We start from the raw sequence: 17,294 nt of genomic DNA, 5'->3' as shown, positions 1-17,294 counted from the left end.
TTTCAAATGTTATTTGATAAAATTCATTCTTAATCCTGAAGCATGTATCAATGGTGTCGCAAATTCCAAACGAGGGCGAAGATAACAAGTCATGCATATAATATGTCGTTGACCGTCAGTGAACGTTGCTCAAAATGTGGACATCATCAAGATTAATTTTTACAATGAGGGCGCTTGCAGTAATTAATGAAGCGGCTGCTCAGGGTTCGTTATCGCCCGTCTGTTTTTTCACTGTTTCAGTGGTTGCATTCGATCGCCAGATCGTGCCATGGTGGAGATTGCCCCGACGCTGGAATCGATTCCAACTTCCTTCGCCGAGAATCTGTCAGGAAATTATCTTGTCCTCACTGCTTTTTTGTGTTCGCTGGTAATGATCACGCTACATTATGAGAAGACAGTTCGAGTTCAGCTGTTCCCTTCACGCATGCAACAGCCGTCGAAGATGTGCGTAGGCAAACGCCCTTTCATCTTTTTTTTCATCTTCCTTTATCCGCGTATTGGCCAGCAGCTGGTGACGTGACGTCATCGATATCACCGTATTAACCTCACAGAAGACATTTGGCGGGGAGGATCTACTGGAGCTTCAAAGCTACATGTCAGTGTGATAGCCTTAGAGTCTCGGACTCACAGACACCAATGAAGACATCATCCCGGAGCATCCCACATTATTAATGCATGCAGATGCTATCAAGCCGAAGTGGTGCTTCAAGGTAACCAACCAGGATTGGCACTTGAGGCACGCCGTTTGACACCAAGACGGATGTTATAGGACGTGTCCCGCTGCCTTTTATTCAGCATCATTGATCCAGCGTCTAAATAGATTGTCAGACGGAATGGAATATGATGGACCCATTAACAAATTATTTGGTGGGAGCCAACACACTTAACTTGGTGTATAATTTACGGAGTGCAGCAAGTGGCTGATGAGATGCTTGCAGTTCTTCGGGTGCGATAACTGACCGGGCAACGTGTCCAGCGCACGCTGATGACGAGGCCTTGCCAAAGATGACACCGCATGGCCAGTCGGCCGTTGCTGGTTTCTCCTCGGCACTCCATTAGACTCCACACAGTGATTGCAATTCGCTTAGATGTACTCACACAAGGCCCGTAACCTCCAATTACGTCTGCATGATTAATATCTGGTTAATTCATGGACAAGAATTGAAGGTGTACGGTTCACAGCCCCAAAGGCATGTCAGCGTATAGAGTGATGAACTCATAGCTTGATGTCATCAAAGGTAAGCTTTGTTTTGTAATGTTTTGTTTTGTTTTTGGTTAGGATGAACTGAGGAAGGCACAGCAAAGGATAAGGTGGGGTATTTCAAATTACAAATCTTTACCAAAAGAAAACAATGATGCTCGATAGGTCTCTGTTCACCAAAAGACTATGTTTACGAAAAAGCCAGTACTTTTTGGTAGGAGGTATTAGGTAGTTCGTTATTTCCATTGTGGAAACCATTTCAATTTCAGCGCGTACCATCCTGTCCCCGTGATTGGGACACATAAGGCATCGACTGAATATCTTCATGTTCTGTAATAATTACCCAAGGTCGTTCGATTAGAATTTCTTCCCGAGTAAAAGAAAGGCAAACTCGGATTAAAAGGAAAATGGTGAAAGAAATCTCCTTGCCCCTCTCCTTGATCCACTTCTGTGGGATTTCTGTCATCTGGATCCACTTCCGTGGGATTTGTGATATTTATGGGTTGTGATAAGCAATGCACCAAACGACTGTGTATGACTCAGCGCAAGTCCTCGTCTGAGAAGGGTATACAATGCGGGTGCATTTTTGTTCGCCAACAGGCACGTGGTAATAAAATGTAAATTCTGATCCGTTCCTGTCACCTTTAAGTGACACTTGATTGGAATCATCCTATCCGATCGGTACTTACATTCCTGGCCAGTGCCAGGTCGAGGAGACTAACAAACGTCCTTTAGAGCCCAATTATCATAGGCGCTTCATTTGCATCGCTGCCTACAGACTGTCTCAACGCACCACTGACATGCAACTTTGACACTACTTGCAGAAGGATTAGATACAATTGTGAATGAATGATTTGTCAATTATGATAGTCCTTGTAGCTTGCTATTGTATGCTGGTGTATTATGCGCCAATCTTTCTCGCCATCCTTGAATCATCGCTTCCCGCAATCTTTGTCACGCCGTACCTGTTTGTCGTACGCGCTGTGTGGCTGTTTGCCGTCAAGCCTAAAGGAGCATGTCTTTACGAAGACCCTTTTTACATGGGAAGGGTGGGAGTTGTAGCCAATATTGGCCAGGTAATAAACATAATCATATTCGGTTATGTTCCTTGAATCAGACATCCATGTTAATATTGCACAACTTAAGTAAAACTTATTGGGAGCATTTGTAAATGTGTGAATATGATGTTGAATGTGTAAACGAGACGTATTTTCCATTGCCTGGTCAGTGAAATCCATATTATTCGAAACTCTATAAGTATATCGAATTTTATACAAAGTATTATATCAAGACATGTACAAGACACCTAAAATTCATTCGTGCTGGCCGTGGAAAAAATTAATATGTTTGGTGCCGACAACGGGTCAAAAATTAAGGGGGGACTCCGCTCTTTTGAGGTCAGTGTGCCTCATGGAACACAGTACAAACGATGAATCATGGTTGATTTTGTAAGTCTATACCATCATATTCAAATGAAATTGCCATGCCGTCATGTCTCTGTTTGATTAACATGCATCTTTTCTCCAGCAGGTTCTACAAAAAAGCGACAACCTGCAATTCAGTACTGAAGGAATTATTACAGCTTCGTTAAAGGGAAATCAATGACTAAGTACTTCCTTGAAATTACAGGATCAACTTAATAAAATTAAAAGATAGTGCCTTCTGCATGCCGCCATCCAGCATGTCGCAACTCGACGACGTCTTCATCAATAGTCGCGACACGGCGGGGCTGATTGCACCAGACAACATGGAATCTCGCCCGTTCCGCCACTACGATGTCCGGGACGACGCTGCGTCGTCTACCCGCCGCACCGATAACTCCTCGGACGACAGCGGCAGTGGCGACCTGATGACGGGCTCGTCCATCCGCGTGGTCCATCCACGAGACCGCTGCAACGTCATTTATGCCTCCCTGTTGCTGGCCGGTATAGGGTTCCTGCTGCCCTACAACAGTTTCATCACCGCCGTGGATTACTTCCTGGACAAGTACCCTCGGAGTACCATCGTGTTCGACATGAGCCTTACCTACATCGTGGTAGCGTTCGTGGCGGTGTTTTTGAACAACGCACTGGTGGAAAGTTTCTCACTGCATGTCCGGGTACGTTTCATTGTCTTAACGCCACAACAAATGTCCTTGACATTACAATGAGTGATATGCTTCCCTGGACGTATTTCTTTTTCATCTTACGCGATATGCATCCATGCATGGTTTCCCAATGTTCCCAGAATCCTCATGCAGAGTAGAGAAATCTGGAAGATCAACAAGATTTGAGACATTTACTCATGAGACATTAAAATGTTTAGAAAAACATGTCGGCTGCCACCTAAAACTTGGAAGTCTGTCCTTAGTCTGGAGGCCAGACGCGATGATTCTGACTTGACCAAGACTGGAGGAATTCCTCCCGTTTTCCGGAAATATCCAAAATATTCCGAAGTCGTCCCGTCTATATTCGGCATGTTCGGATGGTACCGTTGATGTTCGGTAAACTCCCGTCATGCCCGTATCTATCCTAGTGGCAGCTGTTGATCCTACATTATTTTACTTTACATTGAAATCGAAGGTCTCCTCGGTAATCTCCCTTGAGGAGAATCTAGGAAGAATCAGGACACGACGGCGACTAAATGCCCACGCATAGAGGGTGCACCACTGTGATGAAATCAAAAACACCCAGGCTCTCAACTTGTGACCCCTGACCCTTGCGCCATATCTATTTATATCTGTGGGTGATGCCTGACCTAAGATTTTTTATCAAGAGTCGACGGGGAATCCTTGGGTAGGGAACCACACTAGTCTGTCCTAATCCGAGGAGATGCCGTGACTGCGGTGGCGCTGCACTCGCCCGCGTGCCCCTTCGCTTGACCCCGGCTAGCATTTTGGGCAGATCATGACACCTGTGTTTGTCGAAGAGACACGTAACGCGCGTACACCACCTCTCCAAGAGCGTTGTTATTAGAATGGCTTTCAATACAGCTTGTTTCCTAATAACACTATAGGCGCATTTACTCGTTGAAAAGAGACAGGCAGTGTTAACTTTTTCTTATATCAGAGTTGATTTTTGCCACAAATTTGTCTCGTTGGACAGATTTTCGAGTGCGACTATATACAGAGATATTTGTACATTTTGTGCACACTCTGAAGTCCAGATGCATGACGCCAAAATGAACTTTAAACGAGTCACAGTTGAGCCTGCATAGTCTTATTTATGACTTGTTCGAATATTTCTTCCCTGTCTTCTTAAATTTTTAATTCGGATGCCAATTTGTTCATTCTTCAGGTGACCTTTGGATACGTCGTAGCCTTCGTGGCGCTCTCCCTGGTCGCGATTTTCGAGGTTGGATTGGAGGTGTTTTCCCCAGGGACTGGCTATTTTGTCATCCTTGCTGCCGTTGCCATGGTTTCCCTCGGATGCACAGGTATGCTACTGCACCGAAAAGCTGTGTTGAGTTAACTTTAGAAAGGCCGGCAAGCATTACGGTCGAGCTCCCTCTGTAAATGTCGTGGCCTAAATACAGGGTTGGCATTTCACAAGATGTGCGCTGAGGTCATGGCCCATAAACCAAAATCTGTATGAAAGAACCGGTTCGGTGCTTTGGTGCCACCTTATCGATCCAATGTATCTGAATCTGTGTAATATAGTAAGTACGGACAGCATCTGGGGAATGAACCCCGTTAGTTGCATTACGTGTGGGGAGCAGGGTATACCTCCTGGTGCTCTGAATGAATGATGCCCGGTTTTGACAGGAATTACAAAGCTTTTCCCTTCCCCGATTCAGAGTATATCAACTTCTTTGGTCCAAAGATTGAAAAGTATAGAAGTGTCTGTTTCAATATTATACGTCTAATGGCATATTGAAGTTTGTGGGACATCTTGTTCTTCTTCAGTTCCTTGTCGTATAACGGTCGTGTGACAATCAATGATTTAAAATGGCTAAATCTTATAGTCATAATTACGTTCGCAATAAGTTGAACCGTGTGCCGATTGTCCTCATAAATCGAGACGAGTCATTTAGCGACAGCGTCGTTCCTTTCGCAGTGAAGCATTGCATTTTTTTCCCGACGAGGATCCCTGCACCCCCTGCAGTAGCTAATTACAATTCCCCGCTCCAAACCAGCTGACTCTGTTTGCTCCCACACAGCCTTGCTCCGGAAAGGTTGCCCGTCTTGTCTAATCATTGAATCCGGCCCAGATTTTTTTTTTATTCTTTGGCATTTTTACACAGGGGAGGGAATGGAGGGGCTTTACAAAATTAATACCGCTCCAGGCAAGCACATGTTGAGAAATCGCCCCCCCCCCCAACAAAAAAGAAAAAGAAGTTACTCGGGGAAATGTAAGCGGCTGCGTATGCGAGGGGCAACGGATCTCGGTTGCTGTGGTGTCTGAGCCAATATCGATTCGTTCGCCTGGGTTCTATTTCCTGTGTCGCCTGATTGGCTGGCGCTGGGAAACTGAGGTAAGAGAACATGGTCCGTATAGACTCACCGGGAAAGGATAGGGGCCTTTGCCAGCTACGGTTTCATCAGTCGCGAAGTGGTTGGTGCCCGTATTGTTGAGGAAGAGGTGCTATTCTCTGTACAGTGGCCTGTAAGAACAACACACCTCACACAAAAATAAGCAGAGCTGATTCGGCGCAGGAAATTGGGGGGGGGGGTGTTAAGCATTAATGTGCAATGTGGCTTATGGTAGTCCTACACGGGCCTATACCTCGGGTCTCCTGCAGCACGCGAGATGTGGAATTCACCGTTTCTAGCCTGGGGCTTCAGTTGTTTGGATCTGCATGCGTTTTTAGTTACATGACGTACAGAATACAGAGATCCCACAGAGAAATATCAACCCTAAAGGTCACTCGTCTTCTGTGACATCTAATATCCGAACTACTTTAATTAAATACACAGAGTGCGCGCTGCCATTCCGCAGTCAGTCGGTTTATTATGCATGTTATCTCATCTGCTTTTCTGCATTTGCCCGCGGATAAAAAAATCAGATTTTTAAGGCAAAGACCTACCAATAACCCATCAGTCCTCCAAGATTCACCTCTGGTCTGGTTTTACTGATGCAGTGGTCGGCAGAGAAAACTCTTCTCTGTCAAATGGCCTCCCTGGGGCAAAATGTTTTTGTGTCGAAGGGTCTCTCTGTGGGATTAATTACACCTGATCGGGTCCCAAAGTGGCATTCAATACGGGCCACGCACGATCCAGACGTGAATCCATCTGAAATGAATCGTCGGCAGCGGACTTAATTACCCGGACATTTCACTGATTTGAAAATCTCAGTGGTGGTGAGGGGCTAATCAGTGGTGCCTTGTGGTTCCACTCAACGTAGCTCGAAGCTGACTTTGCAGTCAATGAAAACTGCATGGAGTACAACTTTAGGTTCAGCTGAAGGTTTGCCAGTATCAGTACATTCAATGAATCCTTATATAGTCAATGATCGCTATGAAATCAGTTATGATTTGTTTCTCTGTTTAATGTTTGTCCGAGTCTTTATTGGAAAATTTGATACCGCCCTCTGCGCCGCTTTTTAGATGACTTGTGTGTCTGGCGCGAAGAAGCATTGACCCTGTACAAAATCCAAACATGTTGTCCGCACTCAAACTGATTTGATTTTAACGACCTCCCTTAATCACATTTAAGGGAGGTCACATTTGAGCATCAAAGTTATAAAAGCAGTCTCTTCAGCTTCGTTTAGTCCAAAAATCGGGGACAAGAAAAATCATTTTCCGCAGAACTTTCTCCAGGCGTGATATCGAGGTGTGGTTTTCTGACAATTCATCGATGAAATGACAAACAATTTGAAAAATGCTTTGCATTACTTTTGGAGTATAGGCCCTTATATTGATCACCTCATCTAGGGGTTTGATCGTGTTGCCCATGTCAGAGTAGGTTTGGAGAACTTAGATAGCGGGAAAGTGGGGGGGCCTATACCGTGTGATCCGTCTTGATAACTGCGCATTGTTCCGTATGTACACATATCGCCTGGCGTCTGCACTCCTTTGATTTCGCTGTGTTTTTATCTGCGTTCCTGATCAAACATTAATTTTGCGGCCGCTCGATTCTGGGAGAACGTGCTTGCATCCACGTCCACAAAGCCCGTGATTACAAAACCGAGTCGTGTAAATGGTTTCGATCATCATTCTAGTGGAATGAGCGGTTTTTTCTGGGACATGCACACTGCTTGCTGTGTTAAGGCTGGTTCATACTGAACGCGAATCCGACTGTGAAGCAAAATTTCGCTTGGGTTGAAATGTGTTCAACTTTTACGAATTTGCTATGCGAATAATTGATCTGACGTCACAAATCCAAGTTTGTATTCACTTTTGCGCTAAGTATGAACGGGCCTTGAGTAGGACTGTATTGGTATTAACATAGCAGTTTTTTCTCACATTGAATAGGTTTACAAGCAAGATTGACATGGAATTTCCGGAGCAAAATTTCAAAGTTGCATTTCGTGGAGAGAAAACAAATTAGGTTAAAATTCAAATATGTATATACGCTGTACCCTCAATTCTGTAAATCTGTTGATTTTGAACGAAATTCACTTTTTATTTTGTAGATTTATTCTTTCTATATACCAGTGTGTGGTGGTACAGATTTCAAAGATGGAGGTTTACATATTCTTTACGAGATAAATACTCAGTTACACTCTTGGAAATAGTAATTTCAAGACGAAACCTTTTGTTTTTCATTCACAATATGACACCAAAATTAATTATTTCCCCCCCACCGGAGCACTTCGTTCATGATACCCTACCTAGCTGTTGATGTTATCTGTAGGGCTCATACAATCTTGTCTGAAACTAACCCTCATCGTCTCACGATCGCGTATAATTTGATAACATCCCGTCTCGACAAGTTATTGAATCAGATTTTCTGGGTATAATAACATGTCAGTTTTTACTGCATTCATGGTACGTCAAGCAGACAACGATCACAACGCCCTCCGGAAATCGTGCATTTTCTTTCCTCGCCAAAACGCTCTCGATGGGGCAATAAAATCCGAAGCAATTTTGATTGCCAGGGGGAGTATACGTCGGGCTTTACCCCCGCAGCGATACACTCTTGTTACAGTGTACACAATGTGGAGCTAGATCAACAAGTCCTGCCCAGGCTGTGCCTACAACACCGTGGCGTCATTACCCGTATACCGTTTCCAACATGGTTTGTTTCGTTATAATTGCTTTCCAGACATTATCGTTGGCCGTATGGAAATTAAAAACGGGCCTTGTGAGAGAGTAAAATCGCAAGTATCAAACGCGCAGCCAGTGAAGCCATGCCCACTCGGTCAGCAATTACACACATGAAGCAATTGATGTTCTTCATTAGCGTTTGTTGCCTTTGGTTAAAATTTGGCTGTTAGGTAAAATGGATCGCTCTTGGTGATCACCTCATGATCACCTAATATGTTATAAACAAAATTGTGCAACTAGTCGAGGAATATGCGTAGATTATGTACCACATATCGGTTAGGACAATCACAGCAAGCATCTTTGATTTTGACACTCGGCTTTTCCGTTAGCTGACCTTATCCTGTCCAATACTGTCGTATCTTGATTGAAGGCTCATATCGGCGAGCACTAACCACTGACTAAAAACAGACGTTATTAAAATCAACAAGTACGTCCTGTCATTGTGATTAGAAACACAGATTTCTACGTTTGTTTCCAGCATGTTGAAAACAGTTTGTGGTTTTGAAGACTTTGTCTTCTTGTGCAACCTAGAATGTTGTATTTTGTAACGTCTTGTTGACGATACCTGTCCTCTTTCTTCCAGTGCAGCAGTCCAGTTTCTATGGCTACGCCGGGATGTTACCGAGGCGATTCACACAGGCCGTCATGACTGGGGAAAGTACGCTCATTATATTTTCTCTAAGTAGCTCCTTGGTATAAAATTCACACTCTCTCAAGCTCGTGTTGTTTTGTAGTTTTAATATAATTTTTCATTTTTGTTGTTGCGTGTCCTCTTGAATTTCTTTCTGGAAAACGGTCCAACAACTTAGTAATTTTTTTCATGTTGTAAGGAACCAAATACTTACTTGGCCAGTACGTTTGAGACCGGCCTGGATTTTGGAAGCTGATAATAACCGGAGTCGAAGGCTTGTGCTTTATCAATCGTTTAAGACTGGTCACATGATACGGTTTTGATTAACAGCAATGGGTAAATGTCTCAGGTATTTGTTAATAATGGTTATAATTAAACCCGATTGAAAAGAATTTGTTTGGTAAATGCACTGACGGCCTTTAATTCTACATGGCCAAGTCCCCAACTTGGAACTGTTGTTAAAAGTAACATGTACCAAGAGGCAGGCTATCCCGTTGGTGCCCGTTGATTTATACTGGAGATCAGTGGCTTAACCATTAATTATCATGCGCGCCCTCTTTCACAGTCCACTACGGAGAAAGGTTGACATCCCTACACCCCTACTTTGCATGTATTTTGCGAAAACACGTCGCAGTTCTTATTTCCTACCAAAGGAGACTCTGTTGCTATGAAAATTGCGCCCTCTCGTCCGCTCGGGGCCCATAGGTCCACCTCCTGGAAACAATGACGAGCGAATAGAACTTGATAAGGGGTTTCTTCGGTCCTGACAGCCGGCGGTACCTCGTATATTATCATGCACCGTGATGTAACCGTGGCATCGTGTAAATCAGGTCCGGTTTCCGTATATTCGCAGGTGCGGCGGGTCTCCTCACCTCCCTCAACCGCATCATCACCAAGCTCCTGGTGCACGACGAGAAGATCAACACCCTGACCTTCTTCGTAATGTCTGCTGCCATGGTGCTGGTCTGCCTGCTGACCCATCACTTGGCCCGGCGGACGGACTTCGTGAGATATTATATGACGGCCTGCTCGCGCCGGGAGGAAAGCGTCGAAGACCAGGCGCGCTGGGTGAACCGTTACAATCAAGTACGCTCCCCTGTTGATCCCTTGCCCCGTGCTAACCCCTTTCCTCCCAGCCATCTGCCCAGCCCAGGCCTATCAACCCCATCCTCTTTCAGAGGTGGAGTCAAGGGTCGTGGCTCTTCCAGTGCCCTATGCTTAATCCTATTAGGCCTCTAGCCCCGCCCCACTTATTTCCTGTTCAGTTCAGCCTCGCTCACCATTGCACTGCAAATCTGCTTCTGCAACTCTCAATGAACTTTCTACTCATGCCAAACACCAGTGGAGGTAAGATTCGCCCCTTTAGACTATTAATATGTAAGGCAGTCTCCACACACATACAGCACGCAGAGTGCCTGAAGGCTATGCCAGAATGCTTATAATGCCGTGTTAATTAACAGACAGAGTAGTTAAAGAAATACGAAAAAGGACATTTCAGTTTAAATAAAAGCCCACCCGACCACGACAATTACAAGTGTTAGAATCTGAATCATTCGATTTGAGCCACGATAAGTAGCAGCCCTTGACATAAGTTGACAGTGTCTTTACAACCCAAGTTTTTCCCCATCCTTTCCATAGCTTTCTAACGAGAACGAGGCATCGGCAGAATTTACCCAAGAATATCTTCCGTCGCCCACTGACGGTTGCAACCAAAGCCAGACCACACATACGAACGGTAGGGCGCCACCACGCGGTTTCTTTGGTGAGGAGACCAGCTTTGAGATAGAGTTTCCCGAGGTGAAAGCTTACGACCGGTTTCTATGCAAAGCGCGCGCTTTGAAAAGTAAGCAGAAACTCAGTCATACATTTTTTTTCCTTTCAAAAAAAGGGCAAAACTTTTACACCAGTTATACTGTTACTAAGACCTGTTACTGGACTGAATTTATTACACATATATACATGTATGTAGATATGTTTAACGACACACATCGCCAGTTGCGGACGATTGATGTGTAGGTGTGACAAATACAAAGGCCACCTGTAGCAGAAAGTATACCAAGAAAACATTTTATTACGTTTTGAAATCACTAACTTACATGTAATAGCCATGCCTTTATGGTCATTTTGTGGTGACATTTTATTTTAGTCACCTTACGAGGCTTCCTTGCCCTTGCTTTGATCATAACTTCACCGAGACTTGTAGGACTCGTCTCTAAACTTACCAAACTCAAAACGTTCGGTGCAAGAAATTCAGAGCACTGGTCGTGGAAAGCAACAGGCCTCACATTTGGTCTTCAGTACTGGACAGTTTCTATTTTTACCTTGTTGGCAGACCTGAGGTTGGTCCCTTCACATGCGAATCATGCGCGGCCCTGAGTGCTGGAGAAAAGTGATTTGAGTTCAAGGTTGAACGCAGAGGTTCTGATCTTTGCCTCATGGTAGTTTTAGATGACACCTTTGTGGGTATCGGGAACAAGTGAGTAAATGCTGGCCTGTTCAGTATGGTGTGCTGCCATGACCCCGAGATCTCAGTGGTAAGTTCACGCCAGCCTCATCCAGCTCGATAGAAATTCCCTGTGGGTGCCATCATCCAGGCTGCGTCTCGCTTCGCTGCGTACACGCTAATATCTTTCCCCCGTTTAGTTTAATGGAGTCAAAGCATTTTTTGTTCATATTACACAATACAGGAGGCCTGGCGATGAGACGCGAAATAGCCCGTACGCTGTGGCCCCACATGCTTTCCATTGGTCTGGCGTACTTCGTAACCCTGTGCCTCTTTCCGGGGATCGAGTCTGAGGTTGTTAGTTGCGATCTCAGAGGCTGGATGCCCGTCATTCTGATGGCCATCTTCAATGCAACCGACTTTTGCGGAAAGGTATTACTTAAACAGCGAGAACGTGAAAAGTTTGTAAGATTGACTGTCGAGCCGATGAAGAGAGGTATAGCTCTATACAAGAATTTTTTTAAGTTCAGTATCACTTTGGAACGGAGTTTCGGTTGTGTTTTGCTATATGAATTTTGGATTCCATCTATGCCTAAAGAGCAACCTGGATGGTTGATAGCGTCACTGAATGCATCTTATCTTTAAAAACGAGTGCAGAGGAATGAACCACAATCAAATGTCACTGTGTATAAAGTGAAGAAACAGCGAAGTACATTGGTATTGGCGCACCCAGGTTTTATCGTAGGTGGGGCTTGGACCAAAATTTACCCCCCCCCCCAAAAAAAAGGTCAAAGATGTAGGTGTATAGTAGCTTTTCCTGTTTCAGATGTAAAAAAGTAATGAAATTTTTTTTAAATGGTTGAGCTGAGCCCCCATTAGGTCAGCCACTGGGCAAAGGCCCTTCTTATGACAGTTCTGAAAGGTAACTGAAATTACCACGGTGTCCAGCTATTGTTTCCTTTCATCCAACCCGGCCTGAAACACAAAGTGTTAGTCCCAGATCCTCGAATTCGGTCATTCTTCGTACATTGTACGTTGTAATTGCAAATTGGGTTGATATTTTTCCTCTGTATTTTTATAGTCAGCCCACATACTGCCTACATGCTGTGGGAATTTCAAAAGTTGATCATGTTTTATCAAAGTTAACCGGCGAATAAGATCATTTCCTTCCAAGGCCTTGGTAGTTCTCTTCTATTTTTAAGCCCTTTTTCATTTCAAGAAAATGTTCGTTTGCCTGACTCTTTCACGGTCTAGATAATCGGTGCTATCCCGTATGAGTGGTCCACCCGTAAACTGGTCCTCGCCGAGGCCCTTCGCTTGGTCATCATTCCGCTCATGGTCCTGTGTGTGGCACCCCGGAACCGGCCGATCTTGTCCCACGAAGCCTGGTCGATGGTCTTCTCGGGGCTCCTGGGCATCACCAACGGGTACTTTGGCAGCGTGCCCATGATCATGGCTCCGGCCAGGGTCAGCGAAAGCAAGAAAGAGTTGGCAGGTAATGGCTTCCATTTAATTGATCACTTATACCAAGTTAAGATATATACCTCAATTGAATTGGGGTCGAAGTAAACACGCTGATGTTGGACGCCTCGTTTCATTAGGTCCCAACGACAGAATCCTGGCACCACAGTTGTGTGTAGTTGAGCCCATGACAAGTCCTCTTGAGTCCATCACACGTCCACCACAAGCCACCTTGTCTTAAGGCATAAGCTGTTACAATGCCACTTCACCACTGGTTTTGCGAAAGTACTCGTGACCGGACTTGTGAAGAAACTTGTTATGGCCTCGACTTCATAAGCCCGCAAGCGTTTTCCTCACAAGAGACGAAGTCATGGATGAATATATTGCCAGAAATGTGAAACGTCTGCAGCTTGGCATGCCCAACTCACGACAGCGGGGTTCCATGAAGTTTGCACAGAGTTACATGAAGTCATATTCTTGTATACGTTAAAAAGAAGTAAATTACAAAAAGCCTGCATGAAAGATCAATCCATGAGTTTATTTGCCAGTTTTGCCAGAAATGTTGACAAAAAACAATTGTACCGGTATTGCCTACAAAAATTTCACTGTAGGGGCAATAATATGTTCATCTCAGGACAATGACTGAACAACTGGCTGAGTTTCAAGGTCAGTTCTCGTGGAAATAGCCGTCGAGCTGTAAAATTTGCAAATACTGTCGATTGAGTGCTGTTTCAAAGTTTGCATAGAGCTTAAAGATTTTCAGATGGCGACGAAGTTCACAGACCCTTATGCATCAGTGGCAATGTGCCTATTGTTGACTGTCGACAGACTATGTGTAGACCCTATGTACTCATACGTTTGTGAGTGTCATTTAGAGTATCACAGAGGGCTGGATTTTTGTGCATGTATATGGTTTGTGTTGCTTTGAGACTTCTAAATTCAATTGAACTGTTTGACTAAACGTTAGCCATGTTGCTACTACAGTCGGGCATTAAAGCAGAGGCATGTTTCTCATGTAGCACGGCTACGTAGTATATATTTCATATACTGCGCGTGGGCGTAACTACGTACACAGCGCCACCTTTCAGAATGGGTATTTTATGAATCTCTGGTAATGGTGAAGCAGAGATTTGGAAAAAATAGTTGTAGGGACTATCCAGCTGCGGAGTTGCCACATCAACTGCATGGCTGTTGTAGTTATGAATCGTTCCATTCGTAGTTGGGACAGAAACCAAAGATTGGCCATAGCGCCCTCTATGCGAATATTTGGCGCCAGTTATTTTACAAAAACGGTGAAGTTAGTTGGATGGCAGACATTTCACATCCACAAAGTCTACATTTGTACCACAAATAATCGGGTCACACTTCAGCTGGATGTTGGACATTTTGTACAGCGAATGGGAAAATGTAGGTTTCATATTCTATATTCGGCGTTCACCTCAGGTTTGCGCAGTGAATGGCTGAGGTCAGGCACCGTTGGCGCGACGGTCGTGAAAAGGTAGAATAAAAATTGCAGCGAAGTTGAGGAGTACTTCCACCCCGTGACCCCCGCCCCCCCCCCCAAAAAAACTTGGAAAGCCAAAATTCCTGACTTTACCCAGTTGTTTCGAGGTACAGTTCTTACTATTCAAGTGCAGAGACAAATAACGTCGTCGACCATTCTTAATCCTGCGAGGCACATTCTGAGGACAGGCCTCGAAGGACAGTATGTATGTAGCCTAACTGTTGGAGCATGGAGAGAATGCTCCAAATTGTCACGTGCCGCCTGCTGTTCATGTAATGTGTCTGTTCTGAAGACGGCATGTGTGCATATGTCAGCCTGGCAGAGTGTTTGGCCAGTAGGCCCTATAGGAAAGAACTGAGTCACGAATGGAAAGCGAAAAACGGATTCATGAATTATTCAAGTAATGCAAATCCTAGGGCGTATTTTGAGTGCACGTTGAATCCCCCAGGGGGTTGAAGATTTAGGCATCACCCTGATATTTTCATAACATCTCATGGCAGTTTGATTTCGAAGCTTCAGGCAGTCCTACTGAATTATTCTTGTAAATTACTTCGCCCGCCTGCGGGAGAAATCTCAGCCGCTGTCCTGCCAAATTGCAAATAATTTAGTGACTTATAGAAAGTAATTCACAGTGCGTTTCTATTTGGCAATTACCGCAAACGAAATGAACATGCCGACTTGACTGCGAAAACTCTTTGTTACAGATGCAAAATGAATGACTGCGGTGATTTCCTGTGCTTGTTTGCTAGGCCACCTTGGCCCAGCGGGATCTCAATCGACAGTGTAAATGTCACGGTCACACTCCTATAAAGGATTAATTTAGCCACGCCCTTGGTTTCGATCCCGTAGAACCGGACCGGGTGTGAAGCAGTGCCTGTACGTGCATACGTACGTATTCCGTGGAAATTAATGTCACGCCTGGGATGCCGGATGGTTGGTTTTGATGGTTAGAATCACAAAGGTTTTGAGAGGAATAATTATCCGTTGTCAATCTCCCCCTTTGCGCTCTCCCTCTCTACAGGCAATATAATGACGCTCTCTTACAATGTCGGCCTGACGACAGGCTCGGCCACGGCCTACCTGTTGAACTACCTGCTGGGGTCCATGCCGGCTGTCAGCTGTGTGTCCCCGGCCATGGCCAACACATCCCAGGCCCACATCCCTGGCTGATGTGGTTATGGTCTGGAAACTAGTTTAGTTCCCAATCTGATCTGGACGAGTTAATTTTTTTTTTATTTATTTTAATCTTTAGACGAGGCAAATGTTGCCAGCCTGATGGCGTACTGTAGTTAACTGTAAAATAATCTAATACACAGGGTACATTGGCAGTGGCTATAACACTAATTTTACAATGCAAGCTCAATACAGTGCATCATTCTACTTTGATCCAAAAAAGACACCTTTATGTTTTAAGTAACATTAATTATGTGTGATTGTAGTGTGCTATTTTAAAAGGTATTTGGGCACCTTTGTGGTTTTTATACCAATGCAAATTTCCATAGTCATGAGCAAAACTGTGATGCTACTGTGGGAGAAAAGGGTATGTCCAAAACGTACACCAAAGCAACTGAAAATTTTACTATTTTGCTGTCCCCTTTTGGGGTGATTCATTCATTGTTGTGTTTATTGTTGTGTAAGTACATAGCAATAAGCCAGTGAGCGACAACTTCAACAAAAACACAAAACTTCAAAACTGAACAGTGTTCTCCCCGAATGACATCACAGCAATACCGCCCTCAACTTTAGAATTTATAAAAAAAACAAAGACATGTAAATGATATTATTACCACCAGAAGGAGGTCAAACAGTTCTCATACATTGAAGCAGAGTATGAAATTCATCTCAGAAATAAAAGCCATCTCATGTATCCTCTAAAACCTAAAGTCATCTTGAATCGCCAAGAGAAATTGCAGCTAGATGGTTGTTGTTCATTGCATCCCAAAACAGTTGACCATCATCGAAGACACAAAAAACAAAACAGAATGAAGCAAAACCAAACAACCAAATAAGCGAAAACTGTTTGTCAAGTCACCATAATCTCGCCTATTAAATCGCGTTCAAGTCACAGACATAACAATCAAGTGGTTTTTTTTCCCTCAGAGCCAGACATTTTTCGAACTCGATGAAAAGACCTGTCTGCGGTATCTTGGTTTTGCCCAGTAAAATACCACATTTTGCCTTATAACGAAAACGTTTCCAGAATTCCTTTAATTAAAGTGCGAAACTTGAAAGGTCTGCAAGCAGATTCCCTTGGTAGAGCTGCATTCTTATTCATAATAATCTGCCTGTAAATTTGAAGCCTCTGTTTGTGGTAAATGTGCTACTTTTACTACGATCAAGAATTGGTACTAAAAGAATAGGTTCATTTCAAAGTTTTAAAATCCCGTGAAACATATTTTATTGTGCTTTTCCATGTCTATTAGACAAGTGCCACACTACTGCAAACAGTTTACAGATCGATCTCCTTGAAAGCTATTACTATAGATAATTGTATCGAGTATCAGCAGATATTTACTGAATTGAAACCCTCGATTAGAATATCTTTACCTTCATTTGGTAAAATCTCCAGGAGTGTGAGAATTCAACTTTCTAGCTGACTTCAGCTTTTTTGTTGAGATGTTGACCCTGAATTTCGGTTTTTGTACACCAGGTATGCACAAAACAATGGGAACCTTTCACATTTCAGCTTTTTGCTAGCTGTTTTCAGCTTTAATTTGAAGTGGCTACTCACACCCCTGAATCTCTTGGGTAACCAAACAAATCAAGATCTGTGGACAGTCTGTGGATGTTATATACATCAAAACGTCTTTGTACAAAGGAGAGTGTGAGTTCTGTCTTGTTCAATACGAACGCACATGGGTGGCAACAG

At 44.0% G+C, this 17,294-nt stretch overlaps 1 protein-coding gene across 5 annotated transcripts; it reads left to right on the top strand.

Moving 5' to 3' along the window:
* Window positions 1-515: 515 nt before the first annotated feature.
* Window positions 516-17,217, top strand: slc29a4 (solute carrier family 29 member 4). Of its 5 annotated transcripts, none has more exons than XM_022247645.2 (9): window positions 516-1,238; window positions 2,831-3,299; window positions 4,477-4,615; window positions 8,970-9,044; window positions 9,871-10,103; window positions 10,656-10,860; window positions 11,705-11,892; window positions 12,715-12,955; window positions 15,447-17,217. In XM_022247645.2, the coding sequence occupies exons 2-9, from the start codon at window positions 2,868-2,870 to the stop codon at window positions 15,593-15,595; spliced, it is 1,662 nt and encodes a 553-aa protein (XP_022103337.2). In that variant the 5' UTR covers window positions 516-1,238; window positions 2,831-2,867; the 3' UTR covers window positions 15,596-17,217. The 5 variants fall into 5 exon arrangements, with proteins under 5 accessions (XP_022103337.2, XP_086995358.1, XP_022103338.2 ...); XM_087139232.1 differs by having other exon boundaries at window positions 2,732-3,299; window positions 10,656-10,752; XM_022247646.2 differs by having other exon boundaries at window positions 2,732-3,299; window positions 10,656-10,779.
* Window positions 17,218-17,294: the final 77 nt, after the last annotated feature.

This window comes from Acanthaster planci, linkage group LG07, assembly GCF_054643075.1.
Source record: "Acanthaster planci isolate LZ-2023a linkage group LG07, COTS_SCS, whole genome shotgun sequence".
Lineage (NCBI taxonomy): Eukaryota > Metazoa > Echinodermata > Asteroidea > Valvatida > Acanthasteridae > Acanthaster > Acanthaster planci.
This window is presented reverse-complemented; position numbering and strand designations above follow the sequence as displayed.